The sequence below is a fragment of the Odocoileus virginianus genome, chromosome 22 (assembly GCF_023699985.2).
Source record: "Odocoileus virginianus isolate 20LAN1187 ecotype Illinois chromosome 22, Ovbor_1.2, whole genome shotgun sequence".
Taxonomy (NCBI): Eukaryota; Metazoa; Chordata; class Mammalia; order Artiodactyla; family Cervidae; genus Odocoileus; species Odocoileus virginianus.
In genome coordinates, this window is record NC_069695.1 from 55,138,516 (window position 1) to 55,153,833 (window position 15,318).

Consider the following 15,318-nt stretch of genomic DNA (forward strand, 5'->3'; position numbering starts at 1 on the left):
CCAAAAATCAGCACTTATTTCCTCACAGTTTGTGTGGTCAGGAATCTGGGTACAGCCTAGCTGCTCCTCCTGGCTCCGGGTCTGTCACAGGGCTGCAGTCAAGGGCTGTTAGGGTGTCAGCCTCATGGCCATCACTTTGGACCTGATGCCGGTCTTACTCTGGGGGTGGTTGACAGGATTTGCTGCCTTTTTGAATTCAAGGCCTCTGTTCTGCCAGCTTTTGGCCTGAAGCCACCCTCGTTCCTGGCTATATAGGCCTCTCCACTGGGCAGCTTATCACTGACCTGCCAGTTGGAGGGGGAAAGAGAGAGTGTAGGTGCCAGCGAAAGGGACCATGGTATATTAAGAAGACACAGGTCCCTACTTCTGTATTGCTCAGAATCCTAAGAGGAGGGAAAAATAAAAAGTATCCAATTAAAAAAAAGTATCGAATAATTATTTTGGAGTTTCTAATTTATTTATTGATACCCACAGAACATAAAACAGTATAGAGGAATATAGAGTAATGGTCTAAAATTGAAATTAAGAACACAATTTCATTTGTAGTCGCATCAAAGGAATAAAATACTTACAAATAAAATCATTGTTAAGAATAAATGTAACAAAAGAGGTCCAAAACTTTGAAGACTACAAAACATTGTCAAAACACAGTAAAGACGACCTAGATAAATGGAAAGATTTCCCATGTTCATAGATTAGAAATATTCATACTGTTAAAATGGGAATACTCCCAAACTGATCTACAGATTCAGTGCTGCCCTCTCAACATCCTAGCTGACTTCTTTGCAGAAATTTATGAGCTGATTCTGAAATTCGTATGGAAATATAAAAGATTCAAAGTAGCCAAAGCAGTTTTTAAACATATGAACAAAATTGTTCGAGTATTCACACTTCTCCATTTCAGAATTTTTTAAAAGTTAACAGTAATCAGGACAGTATGGAACTGGCATAAATTAAACGTTGAGTCCAGAAATAAAGCCTTAAGTTTATGGTTAATTGATTTTCAACACGGGTGCCTGGAAAATTCAGGATGGAGCTGTGTTTGGGTGGGTGCTTATTTTTGATCTAGTGCTGATTGTGAGATTCTTTGTTTTGTTGTTTGCAGTTATAGTTCATTCATTTTGTTGTTGCATAGTATGACTCTTATCCATTCTACCATTGGTGGATATTTGGGTTGCTCCCAAGTTTTCCTGTTAGGAATGATAGCTGTGAGACATCTGTGACCATGTGTTGTGGCTCACACATGTGCACTTTCCTGTTGCATATGTACTCAGGAGTGGGCTTGTTGGATTTTGGGGCGTGTGGATGTTTCACCTGAGTGCTTACTCCAAATGGTTTTGCAGAGTGATGGATCAGATAATACTGAGGTCAGCAGGAAGAGTTCCCATTACTCATGTTTGCCATCACTTAGCATTGCCAACCTTTTAAAATTACCATTTCCAAATTGTGTATGTAGCAAGTTTTAGTTTTGATGTGCATTTCTGTACACTATCAAAAGTGAACACTTTTCATATGATTTTGGATATCTTTCTTTTTTGGAAGCTTCCCTGTGGTTCAGTGGTAAATAGCCAGTGAAAATCTCTTACTATTTTTCTTCTGAGTTATCCTTTCTTATCAGTTTGCAGGCCTTCAGATATTCTAGATGGGAATCCTTTATTAGTTTTATCTTGCAAATATCTTTTCCTTCCTAGTAGGCTTTGTGGAATAGAAATTCCTAGTTTTAATGAAATCTACATTATTAATCTTTTCATTTATAATAAGTTTTTTTTTTAATTTGTGGTGGTGAGGGGAAGGAGTCTTGTTTAAGAAATCGATCTTTCTACCAAAAAGTTATGAAAGTATTCTTCTGTATTATCTTTTAGATTTTATTGTTTTGACTTTGACATTTATAATTCATTTGGAATAGGTTTGTTTTTCTTTTGAAGTAGAGGCCTAGTATTACCTCTTCTCATCGCCCATAAGTATCTAGTTTTCTCTAGAAAGCTATTTATTTAAAAGATGTCCACAGTGCCAGCTTCCTCATAAATCTTGTGTCCATATTTGCGTGGACTGACTTCTGCATTCTCTACTTTACATTATAAAATCATCTATTTTTGTTGAATGCCATCTTGTCTTAATTATTGTATTTTAATATTTCGTTTTGTTATGTTACACATTCAACCCTCCATATTGTTAGTCATTCTTGGCATTTGCATTGCCCTCTAAATGTTAGGAATGTCTTGTCAGTTCCCATCAAAAAAGCATGTTAAGATTTCGATTGGGTTTGTATTGGATGTATGGGTCAGTCTGTGGACACGTCACATCTTTGCAATACTGTGTGTTCTAATGTGAGAGCATGGTATGTTCTGTTTCTTAGTGTTTATTTAATTTCTTTCAATAATGTTTTATAGTTTATAAAATTTTTTATAGTTTTTTATTGAGAGAACTTGCCCATTCATCTGTTTTATTCTAATGCTAGTTTTTTCTTATTACCAAAATGGGCATTTTTTTTTTTTAAATGTACTTTCTTGCTGTTTGTTACTGGTATATATGTTTTCATTTTCTGTGCCATTAATTTTGCTCTTATATTTGCTTACATCTTTGTATGTTCTTTGGGATTTATTGGCTTTTTTTTTTCTGCTTTCAAACAGATAATTCAGTTCCCTGTGTGTTTTTAGTCTCCCTTTTCTTCTGTTTGCAGTTTAATCATGTATACTTTCCTCTTACCATTTTTCTAACTTTGGCTGTGTTCCACATTTTGATATGTTGAGATTTTATTACCAACATTTTCTAATTTTCATTCCCCCTTCACCTAGGGGTTCCTTAGCTCTCAATAATGGCCTAAAGAAATGTTAGAAATTATTTCATGTTAGAAATAAGAAGCACTGTTCTGCAGCGTATCTTTTTTCACCATTAACAGCTCAACTTATATTTGTTGTTGTTGCTTGCTGACTGACAAGTAATTCATTTCTTTATTGTTTGTATATAAATATTTACTTAGGTCTCAAAAAATATAAATAATTCATGAAATTATGTGAAGTATTCTTATATTTTTCTTCAGTTTGTATGGCTTTCCCAACTAATTAATGCTAAGTATTATTACTAGTACTAATTAATACCAGTTATCATCAGTAATAGTGATTAAGTAAATGTATGAATAGTGAACTTTGAAGTTTTTCTCCTTTTCTGCCTTGTAAAAGAGTATCTCCTCAAATTTGTAGGGTTTAGTCTGCTCAGCTGTACATTTATTCATTCATTCAACATTTACTAAGTGTTCATTTTTTTATGCTTTGTTTTGTGTTAGATGTTGGAAGAACACTATCCTCCCCTTCCAGGTCATTTAGTCTGATAGTGCATAATTTTTTTAGAAGGCAGTACACATACTATATTGTATGTATGAGTCGAAGTGCAGCAGAGGCCACAGAAATGGTAATGTTTAACATTTTTCAGAAATGGAGTAGTTTCAGATCTTCACTAAATGCCATTTACACAGTTCATTGATGGGGAAAGAAATCTTAGAGATCTAACTAAAATATGAATTGAAATATTCATTTTTGTTATACAAATTATAAATGTTTCAACATAGAGTTGAATTATTTTAGTTGTTTTTAGCAGCTGTTTCTCCTTTGAAATGGAATTGTGTTAATTTATAAACTTACATACAGATAATTAATATTTTCTGTTACTCTGCAGAATCAAAGAATTCCATCGGACATGGTATTTCTTAGGACGTCAGAAAAAGCAGGTATTTTTATTTTTATTTGCATTGCTGATGATTGGTTTTTGGCAGTTTAATTTTCATATTGAAAGATAAAGTTATTCTCATAAGAATTTTTCTTCAAATGGTAATACATTGAATTCATTAATTGCTAAGTCACATTTAACTGTTTAAAACAATGATTTTACTGTATAATATGTTGGTTTAAAAAATATAATCCTATCAGAATCTGTTTGTCAAGTGAATATTTTCATTCAAATCCATTTTGATATCTAAATAATTAATGATGTTGCTCAAATTTTGATTACTATTCTGCATTTACAGTTTTATTCCTCATTCAGCAAACATTTATTTAGCACTTATCATGTGTCAGGCACTACTTGTTGCTTAGGATACAAAAGGGAGTGAAACCAAGTTGCTCTCTTCAAACAGTTCATGATCTGTTCATTTATGGAAGTATACATGTTGACAGCAATACTCTGATTGTATATAAATATTAAAAGACATGTGGGGGTGATGGGAGGGACAGACAGTTTGCCTGGGTAAGTTGGAGTGAGCTTCACAGTAAAAATGATATTTATATGACCTGAACTTTAAACAAGAAGAAGTTGCTAAAGTGGTAATGAAAAGGAAGCTTCTTGTGGTCAAAGAGAAAAACTGTTGATTGGAAATCAGGAAGCTTAAACTCTAGTCTGCTTTGACTAGTTTCTGATTTTATGACCTATCCGTGTGGTCATACACCTTCATCATCTCTAAAATGATGGGAGGTTTGTCAGGTAATAGCCAAAGTTCTTTCTGCCTTATGTTTCTGACTTTGTTGAATAAATGAACATTATTTTTATAGGAAGCTCAACATGTTATTTTTGTTCTGGAAACTCAGCTTATGTGTTGTTGTTTGTAGCATGAAAATTCTATAAAGGACACAGTTAAAAATTTAGAGTTGTTGGTTTAGTTTTTTCTCCATTTATAAAGTGTTGTTTTTTTAAGGACATTTTAAGTCATCATAAGGAAGATGTTTTCTCTTTTCACCAGTTGTAGTATTATTTACATCCTAAGAGGCATGGGTGCTAAGAGTTGCTTCAGTCGTGTCCAACTCTGTGCAACCCCATGGACTATAACCTGCCAGGCTTCTCTTTCCATGGGATTCTCCAGGCAATAATACTGGAGTGGGTTGCCATGCCCTCCTCCAAGGGTATCTTCCCGACCCGGAGATCCAACCTGCATCTCTTCAGTCTCCTGCATTGGCTGGCAGGTTTGTTACCACTAGCGCCACCTAGGGCTCGATATAAATTTACTTTCGGTTCAGTTCAGTTTAGTTCTTCCCTGGTGGCTCAGCTGGTAAAGGATCTGCCTGCAATGCAGGAGACCTGGGTTTGATCCCTGGGTTGGGAAGATCCCCTGGAGAAGGGAAAGGCTACCCACTCCATTATTCTGGCCTGGAGAATCCCATGGACCACATTGTCCATTGGATCACAAAGAGTCAGACACGACTGAGCAACTTTCACTTCACAGTTTAGTTGATTGCTCAGTCGTGTCTGACTCTTTGCGACCTTACAGACTGCAGCTCTCCAGGCTTCCCTGTCCATCACCAACTCCTGGAGCTTACTCACACTCATGTCCATCAAGTCGGTGATGCCATCCAACCATCTCATCCTCTGTCATCCCCTTCTCCTCCTGCCTTCAGTTTTTCCCAGCATCAGGATCTTTTCCAATGAGTCAGTTCTTTACATCAGGTGGCCAAAGTATTGGAGTTTCAGCTTCAGCATCAATCCTTCAGGACTGATTTCCTCTAGGATTGACTGGTTGAATCTCCTTGCAGTCCAAGGGACTCGGAAGAGTCTTCTCCAACACCACAGTTCAAAAGCATCAGTTCTTCGGCACTCAGCTTTCTTCACAGTTGTACTCTCACATCCATACGTGAATACTGGAAAAACCATAGCCTTGACTAGATGGACCTTTGTTGGCAAAGTAATGTCTCTGCTTTTAAATATACTGTCTAGGTTTGTCATAACTTTTCTTCCAAGGAGCAAGTGTCTTTTAATTTTCGGGCTGCAGTCACCATCAATGATTTTGGAGCTCAAAAAAATAAAGTCTCTCACTGTTTCTACTGTTTCTCCATCTATTTGCCATGAAGTGATGGGACCGAATGCCATGATTTTAGTTTTCTAAATGTTGAGTTTTAAACCAACTTTTTCACTCTTCTCTTTCACATTCATCAAGAAGCTCTTTAGTTCTTCACTTTCTGTCATAAGGGTGGTGTCATCTGCATATCTGAGGTTATTGATATTTCTCCTGGCAATCTTGGTTCCAGCTTGTGCTTCATCCAGCCCGGCATTTCACGTGATGTACTCTGCATATAAGTTAAATAAGCAGGATGACAGCATACAGCCTTGGCATGCTCCTTTGCCAGGTTGGAACCAGTCTGTTCCATTTCTAGTCTCACCATTGCTTCTTGACCCACATACAGATTTCTCAGGAGACATGTCCGGTGGTCTGGTATTCACATCTCTTTACAAATTTTCCGTAGTTTGTTTGATCCACACAGTCAGAGGCTTTGGCGCAGTCAATAAAGCAGAAGTAGATGTTTTTCTGGAACTCTTGCTTTTTTGGTGATCTAGCAGATGTTGGCAATTTGATCTCTGGTTCCTCTGCCTTTTCTAAAACCAGCTTGAACATCTGGAAGTTTCACAGTTCACATACTGTTCAAGTCTGGCTTGGAGAATTTTGAGCATTACTTTGCTGGCATGTGAGATAAGTGCAATTGTGTGGTAGATTGAACATTCTTTGGCATTGCCTTTCTTTGGGATTGGAATGAAAACTGACCTTTTCCAGTCCTGTGGCCACTGCTTAGTTTTCCAAATTTGCTGGCATATCGAGTGCAGCACTTTTACAGCATCATCTTTTAGGATTTGGAATAGCTCAACTGGAATTACCTCCATTAGCTTTGTTCGTAGTGATGCTTCCTAAGGCCCACTTGACTTTGCATTTCAGGATGTCTGGCTCTAGGTGAGTGATCACACCATCATGGTTATCTGGGTTGAAAAGATCTTTCTTGTGTAGTTCTTGTGTGTATTCTTGCTACCTCTTCTTATATCTTCTGCTTCTATTAGGTCCATACCATTTCTGTCCTTTATTGAGCCCATCTTTGTACGAAATGTTCCCTTTACCTAAATTTACTTTATGGTGTGCTATATAATGGGCAGTTTTCTTTTTCCTGTGGGACCAAGACTGGAGAACTACTTTTCCAGTCCCTTTCCCTTTCCTGTCCAGTTATATGAAGCCATGCCCTGAGGTGTGGCAGAGGGAGGGTGGCTGAAAGCTGTGTGTACTGCTTTTAGCCCCAGCTCTCCCTGCGCTGGCTGCGTCTCCATGACTGCTCTGACCTTGGGAGCTGCCTGTTGAAGATGGCAGAGCTTCCCTCAGCTTAGGTTCCTAAATGACTGTGTGTAACAGTCCTGTCCCCTTCCATCACCTAGTGAACTCTGTATGATAGAGATTTATTATTAACTAGTAGAGTTGGAAGGTTTATCTTTTACGGATAAGAATAGTGTTCTCTTAGCACCTGCAGAGCTGTGACAGGCAGTTAAAACTCGGCCTTTGCCTTCATGTCTCGCCTGTACAGAGCCTCAAGTTCCCTTTTAAATTTTGTGGTCAGCTTGTTGTATACCCCAGCTTTGCTACCACCCAAGGAAGCTGCGATAATAAACAATTGCCACTGACTGCTTCTGACAAAGATTCCAGGGGAAACACCATTCTCCATGACTCAACTGTGGGTTGGGTCAAAGCCAGACAAACCCTACCTATCAGGGGATTACAGTTCTCTGGGCATGCAGTTTGGGGAGTCCCAGCCCTCATATGTTCTCCTTGTGTCTTCCAGACCGCTGGTTTCCTCGGCTCTGTGAAGTTTGACTTGGGGGCAGCTTACTGGAAAAGGGACAAATCAAAACACCACACACCTCTCTCATAGCTAGATTTAGCCCCGTTTCTTGAATAAATGTACCTGGGATTGTTGCAAGTCTGGTTATTTTCCAGAGTTTTGAAAAAAATTGCTTTTGACACCTTGTGCTAATGTTCTCATTACAATTATGGAGGAATGGGTTTACAGAGATTTTTACACTGCCATCTCTACTTATTTATGATTTGTCTTTGTAAATGTATTCAGTATAATGAATAACAAAAATGTGTGTATTTGGGAGGTGCTTTTATATTTAATTGCCCTTGTAGTGATTATGGTAGATATATATGTAAGAATATATATATATATACACACTAAATATGGAAATGGCTATAGGTAATTAAAAGAAGTAGATTATGCAGATTATGTTAGGAGATTAAATATGAACAATATCCATCACTTTTTTTTTTAATATCCATCACTTTAAAGCTGGAAGATTATTAGAAAAGTCCATTTTTCAGAGCAAGAATCTGAAGGCCAGAATACAAATTCTTTGCTAAAGTTCTGGAAATAGTAATTCAGCCACTGTATAATTGTTATGGCATGACATAGTCTGTCTATGGTGAGACAAATAGAATATTAGACAAATGATATAATCTATTGTGCTGACTTCAGATGAATAGAATTGTATCCAAATTGATTATGTTCTAAAAATGTCTTCATTTTCTCAGATTTTGCTTTGTAGTCTATGTTGTAGGGACAGTTTCTGTCTATAGGGTAATGATATTTAATATTTTGGAGGACATAGATCTTTTTGAGACTCTTTAAGAATTATCAGTTTGTTCCTCAAGAAAATGTACATGCTATACATGTATGCTTATTTTTTTATTATTTTACATATTCCTAGAAGATTATTAATGATGCAAGTTTAAGATCATGCTGTCATCTGTTTTAACTTTTGATTATATTTCTCAGCTTTAGGATTTTTTTTTGTCAAGTTTTAATTGTTAAAACAGTTACTAATACTTATATGGAGATATTAAAATGTCAGATTCCTGTTTCATATTTTTCTTCTCTTTATAAAATGACTGCATAGCTTTTAGCTATGTAAAATTTGTGTCATAATATTACTTTCAATCAAAGATTTATTTTTAGAAATTCTGTTTCTGTGACTACATGATTATTTAGGTTTTTAAATTAAAGTGTAATTTTTAAAAGTACACATTCAGAATTTTTTGTGTATCTCTTAACATTATAAATATTATTTTATTATTTTTAAGTTTCAGCTCAGAAAACCCTGATAATACATTGTCTATTTTAATAAGAATCTTTAACCCTAGGCAATATAAAAGTCTTAAATCTATGCAGCATGTTCAAGTTTGGACAATAGCCACTGGGCGTTTGTCAGTACAACTCAGCGAGTCTCTTGGTGGCATCATATTGACTGTGTATTAATACACGGTATTCTATCGGGCCGTCAGTTGATTGTTTAGAATGTAAATGAAGCTGTTGATGGATCTGGTGACTGATGGCTTAAATTCCAATTAATCAATTGCTTCATCAGTTTCTTAATTCAGATCAAATATCTCCTGAATGCACACAATTCTTCTAGTGGTATTAAGAGAAATTAATGCTTTAGAACTAATTTTCATCAATCTCTTATAAATGCCAATATCTTTTTCACTTGTCTCCTAAGTGATGACCTTATCGTTTAAGTATTTGGGACATACCACAAGAGCTCAGCTGTCACTTGTTAGTGGGCGAGGGGTAGGTAAACGACACTGTACTCCTCTGCATTCTCTCCATGGTACTATTCATCTTTCCAGCAGCTTAAAAATTTCATGCAGAGTCATTAAGTCATATAAATGATTTAGAAATTAAGTTTAATGGCAAACAATCTGGTATTACATATGCAAAGTCAATGTCTATTTTTCTTTTGTTGGGCACATACTGCAGCCTATCTCTTTCAGAGCCATTGGATGTGTGAGCTGTTGCAGCCAGGCTGCTCATATTACAGGGTAACTTATTAAAACTTATGACAGACTCGTGTGCCCTGTCTTTGGGGGTCGCATCAATTACTTTATCGCCAGCTCTTCTAGGTAACACATACATGAGTTAATCTTCATTTGATTATCATTAAACCTGTCCTTTGCTGTCAACTCTTGTCAATTATACCAAATAAAATCAAGTATTCATAAGAAGTCAGTAATAGGATATAAGCAGACCAATTTAATAATTCATTTTTACTGAGCCTTAAGTAGCATCGGTTATAGCTAGTGCTTGCTATTAAAAAATTACTAGACATAGTTCGTGTAAGACAAGTTGGCCATATTTACGATTTTTCTGCAGTTCATTTTCTCTCTTTAAATCATATTGGTTACTGTGAGCCTAGCGATGTTAGCTGCTGCTGTTGTTCAGCTGCCCAGTTATGTCCGACTCTTTGTGACCCCATGGAATGTAGCATGCTTCTCTGTCCCTGTTAACTGTACTGGAAGATAAATAGTGCGGCAATTTCCTCTATATTTATAAAGAGTAGTGTAATTATTTAACATGAGGCATATCTTTTTACTTTGAAGAAAAGCATGTATATTGTTTCTAGTGTTTTGGTAAGACATCTAGGAAAGGTATATAAACACAAAATGTGTGAAATTTCCCTAAGAGGCTTTAGAGAGTCTCATCTTGTCTTATTTTATGTTAGAAAGCAAACCTTTTAGAGCAGAGCCATTGGCATTGATGTCTCAAAGTATGTGTCAGACAGAATCTAGAATCCACTCCCTTTCAAGTTGTTTTTGTACTTTATGAAGTACACACACAGATGTATACAAACATACATATATTTAAGAGGAAAAAAGCAATGTTGAGAAAAAAGTTTAAGCATAAAATAATGTGTACTCCAAATTTCCTTGAACCCCTTTTTAGTTGAAACCAGTTACTCTCCTTAGAAATCTGTTGACAAATAATGCATAACAAAATTTGTTTCCCTGTGAACTTTATTGGAAACAGAGCTTACTTAAATCTGTGTATGAGGGCAGTGCTGAAAACGTGTGGGGAGCTTGGTGGCCAGTGGTTCACAGGATGAATCTGTGATGCACACCAGCCAGAAACTTCCCTGCCAGATTCTGGGGGGCAGTCAGCAAGTGGGGGGCCCACAGCCTCCGACCCGTCTGTGTGTGCAGACACTGGGCTACTCCATGCAGGAATAGTGGGAGTGGGACTCGACACAGATTGGAAAGGCTTCTGGGAAACAGACAGGATCGTCCAATGCTGGCCCGGGGCCTAAGCACAGTCTCTAGATTCCCCGCTGTGTTCCCAGGGCAGTTCCTGCGAAGCTGACCTTCAGTACAGAATCAGATGCACCCCCATCGGCCTAGACGTCAGTGCATTTGTCCAGGGTTGTGGTCCCAGGCTCAGGCAGAGAACGTCCAAGCTGCTGGTCCCTGACCAACTGTGGGACCAAAGTAGGACTGTCCTAAATTGCAAGAGTTCCCCATGAGCCATACAAATTCACTGATAAAGGGTGAAAAATCTGACCAACTAAACACATTCAGGCACTATTTTTTTTTAAACCAATAAGAGGTTTATGCAGAGCCTAGAAAGCCAGGAAATACTCTGAGCAAGGATGTCAGAGGAGGGTACTGCGGGGGAGCAAGATTGCACAAAGTTGTCAGCCAGGTATTTAAAAATAAACCATTGACTAAACAACCAGCATCCACACTAAATTCCTGGTTTGTGTAATGTGGTTCAAGCTGTTAGCTAGATCAGCTGTGACGAGGCCTGTGTTCACGTACGGCACTGGGGTCTGGAGTCACATGGACCCAATGATGGCGTGGAGCTGTGCTGCTTGGTAAGACCCTGGGGCAGTTCCCCTCTGAGCCTGCACAGGGTCAATCACCTGCCTCCTGTCTCTGGGACATCAGATGTCATGTGTGGGCCAGGACTGTCACTTAGTTGTTGTTCAGACTCAAAAGTCGTGTCTGACTCTTTGCGACCCCGTGGACTGCAGTGTGCCACGCTCCCCTGTCCTTCACTATCTAGTAGGTGCTCAGTAAATAGTAATAGCCTTCATTTTTGATGAGAAAGAAGTTATACCCTATTATGAATATGTATATAACTCTACATTTTTTGAGGGGCCAAGTGCAGAATAGTTTCTAACTGAAAATGTAGACTCCATAACTACTGTTTCCTTAATTTGGAGTTTTATGTTAGTTCTCATCATAATCTTTGAAAGACGTACTCGGAGAGAGCCAGGCCAGAGAAGTGTGCTTGTGTTGAATCCCTCCAGTGTCCCTTACTGCTCTGCGCGCTACTTTGTCCCAGGCTTCATCCTTCCTGCCCTGGCCCACCGTTGGTATCTTTGATTCTGGCCCTTTGGCCCTTGAGGTTCAAAATTTTCTAAGGAGACTTTTTTTTGGGGGGGGGGGCGCATTGCATATCTTGTGGGATCTTAGTTCCCCAGCCAGGGGTTGAACCTGGAGCCCATGGCAGTGAGAGCCCAGCATCCTAAGCCCTAGGCGACCAGAGAACGCCCATGCCCAGAAGACCTGAACACTTGATGCACATTACCGAGGGCCTCCTCTTCCTTGAGTGTGTGTCCCAGGCACTTCCCAGCTGAGCCCTCCTCCCTGAGGGCCTCTCGCGGAGGTCCTTCACCCCGTTTCTGGTATAAGGCTCCAAGAGGCTGCTCCAGATGACCAGGTTTTCCTTTAGAACTTTATGGCTGGGCTACTTGTGTGGACAGTGGCATACATATTCTGTGCTTCTCCCAGCACATTTTTTTTTCTGTAATTTTATTTGATTGTCTGTCTAATTATTAAACCATAACCTTATTAAGATCAGTAGGAACTGTAGTACCTGGAATAATGCTTTCAGTATGGTGGTGTCCAGTGAATGTTGGGTACACACCTAAGACCAGTGTGGTGTATCAGCCTGTAATAATGTCAAGCAAGGCCAAGCCACATGAGTTAATTCAGAAGTTGACAGTGCTGCCTTTCTTTCCTAAGTTCTTACTGAACATTTCTAGACATTTCCTGTAAAATCTTCATTAGGTCTTCATTTACTTTTTAAAAGATGTTAGGAGGTATTTATTTCCAGACAGCATGCACACCTTTTATTTAATGCTTCTGTTTTGCTGTAGTGATCACTATTGAAAGCTGACCTGGCATACGGCAGCCTCTTCCTCTGGATAAAAGGGAAAAGGCCATGAGATAACTTATTGATGAAGTTAGCTACTGAAGTGGAGAGGATGTGTAGTCAGCCAATAGTTGTCTTAGCTTGAGCTCTGTTAAAGGAGCATGTATGCAGTGAGCCGTTCACCAGAGCTGCACTGTGCTAAACTGCGCTGGTCAGTAGTGTAATTCTACATAAAATAGATGGATAGGAGCAAACACTGCTAGACAGGGGAAGGGGGGCTCAGAAATATAAATACGTGAAAAGTACGATGAAAAGTAGTCTCCATTTTTGCAGGTGTTCCAGTATAAATTTAGATGTCGGTTACTGTAGTGCAGTTTCAGTTATTTGCAGTTTTCCTATCCTGCAGAGAACAAATGTATGTGTAGCATTTTTGGTTTATATTTTCTATAATAATCTGAATATTTTTCTTAAACATTTTTAAAAACTTTGTACTTTTTTCTTAGGTTCACAGAACAATGAGAAGGAGGTGCAGAGGTTTCCAATATACTCCCTGCCCTCACTCATGGGTAGCTTCCCTCATTATCAGCATCCCCACCAGACGTGCCGTTTGTTACAGTTGACAGACTCACACTGGCACATCACCATCACCAAGCTTCCATCATTTGCATTAAGACTCCCTCTTGGTGTAGTACATTCTGTGGGTTTTGGCAAATGTATAATGAAACCCATCCATCGTTGTATATAGTATCATACAGAGTATTTTCACCGACCTAAAATCTTCTGTGCTCTGCCTGTTTGCCTCTACCACCACTCCATCCTGGGCAACCACTGATCTTTTCAGTGTTTCCGTAGTTTTTTCTTTTCCAGAATGTCATGTAATTGGAATCACATAGTATGCAGCCTTTTGAGATTGGTTTCTTTCACTGAGAAATAAACATTTAAAGTTCCTTCATATCTTTTCATGACTTGATAGCTCATTTCATTGTATTGCTGAATTATTCTCCATTATCCACATTTACCACAGTGATCCATTCACTCACCTAAGGACGTCTTGGTTGTTTCCAAGTTTTGGCAGTTGTGAATAAAGCTGGTATAAAATCTGCATGCAGGGTATCGTGGGACATAAGTTCCTCAGCTCTTTTGGATAAATGTCAGGGAGTGCAGTTGCTGGATTGTATGGTAAAATTATGTTTAGCTTTGTAAAAAAACACCAAACTGTCTTCTGAAGTGGCTGCACCATTTTGTATCCCCAGCAACAATGAAAGAGAGTTCATGTTGCTCTGTGTCCCCCAGCATTTGGTGCTGTCAGTGTTCTAGAGTCTGGCCGTTCTAATAGGTGTTGAGTGGTGTCTTCTTGTTGTTTTCCCTTTCCTTTCCCTTTTGTGATGTGGAGCATCTTTTCATGTGCTTATTTGCCACCTCTATGTCTAAAATAAAGTACTAATTAATAGTAAACCTCAATAGTCAAGAACACCAAACAGGAGATAATGACCTCAATAGATAATGAGCTCTGTCTTTTCAGCAAACTCATTTTGTGAGTTAAATAAGTAAAGACTTAAGGATTTTTGTTCATGGGAATCTCTAGATCTATCATTTGTGTATCACCACTGTACGATGAATTGTGGCTTTAAGGTACCCATAACTCGAGTTTTTCTTCTCTTGTTACAAGGTTCATGTTTTATTCGAACTGATCAACTAGATGGTGAAACTGACTGGAAGCTGAAAGTGGCGGTGAGCTGCACACAGAGGCTGCCCGCTCTGGGGGTGAGCATTGTTGTCATTACTCCATCAGTTACTGTATGGTCATTTCTGTGCACTTACATACCAGCTAACTTGATTAATGCATTGATAATGTAAAGAATAATTTCACTACTAAATTCATCGAAAATTATGCCCACATAATTTCTGTGATGTCTTAGCTCATACCCTGTTTGAGATGTAGTTTTGAATGTTTCTGAGCTTGGCTCAGGTTTTCCTTCTTTTCTTTCCCTTTCCTTGTTGTTTCTATTTTTAATCCTTTCATTTGAGTAATCTTTGAAACTCCTGGTGGGGGTTGGATGAGTCCATTTTTGGTAACTGACTCCCAGAAGGCTGTTAAGATGCTGTTTTGGGAGAATTTAGAGGGACAACCGCAGCCCGTCCACTTGAGCTTTTCCCTCTGAGAGTGGAGAGTCCTCCCTGGGGAGGAGGAGGTGCAGTGTCCTGTGTCTGTCAGCACGCAGGAGGAGAAAGACACCTGCAGACTTGTGGCCTGGCCTCTGCTGCCTGGGGATGGACGGGATCGAGGGCACCACGCTTGTGCGTTTCAGCATGTTCCATGGTCTCTGAAAGCCTGTCTCGCATGTGCCTAGAACCTCCGAAACTGCCCCACATCTTTTTTTTTCTTTACACAAAATCACAGTTGTGGCCTTTTGGTGGTGTTTTATGTTGTATGTGCTATTTATTTGAATGAGAGCAGCTTTATCTTAACATGATTTGCTGATATTCATTGGAGAGTAAAGAAAGACTGAGATTGTCTTAAGAAGACCTTGAAGCCAAGCAATTGTTTCAGGGAAGGGGATTGAATCCTCTGGATTTGCTCACTGTCCTGAGATGG

General features: G+C 38.7%; 1 protein-coding gene across 2 annotated transcripts in view; it reads left to right on the top strand.

Annotated features, from left to right (window-relative positions):
* ATP9B (ATPase phospholipid transporting 9B (putative)) overlaps positions 1-15,318 on the top strand; it is a 157,722-nt gene that overhangs the window by 48,913 nt on the left and 93,491 nt on the right. For both annotated transcript variants that reach the window (XM_070453003.1, XM_070453004.1), the window contains 2 exons: positions 3,673-3,724; positions 14,392-14,486. In XM_070453003.1, coding sequence (XP_070309104.1) covers positions 3,673-3,724; positions 14,392-14,486 — 147 coding nt within the window. The remainder of the gene's footprint in view (positions 1-3,672; positions 3,725-14,391; positions 14,487-15,318) is intronic.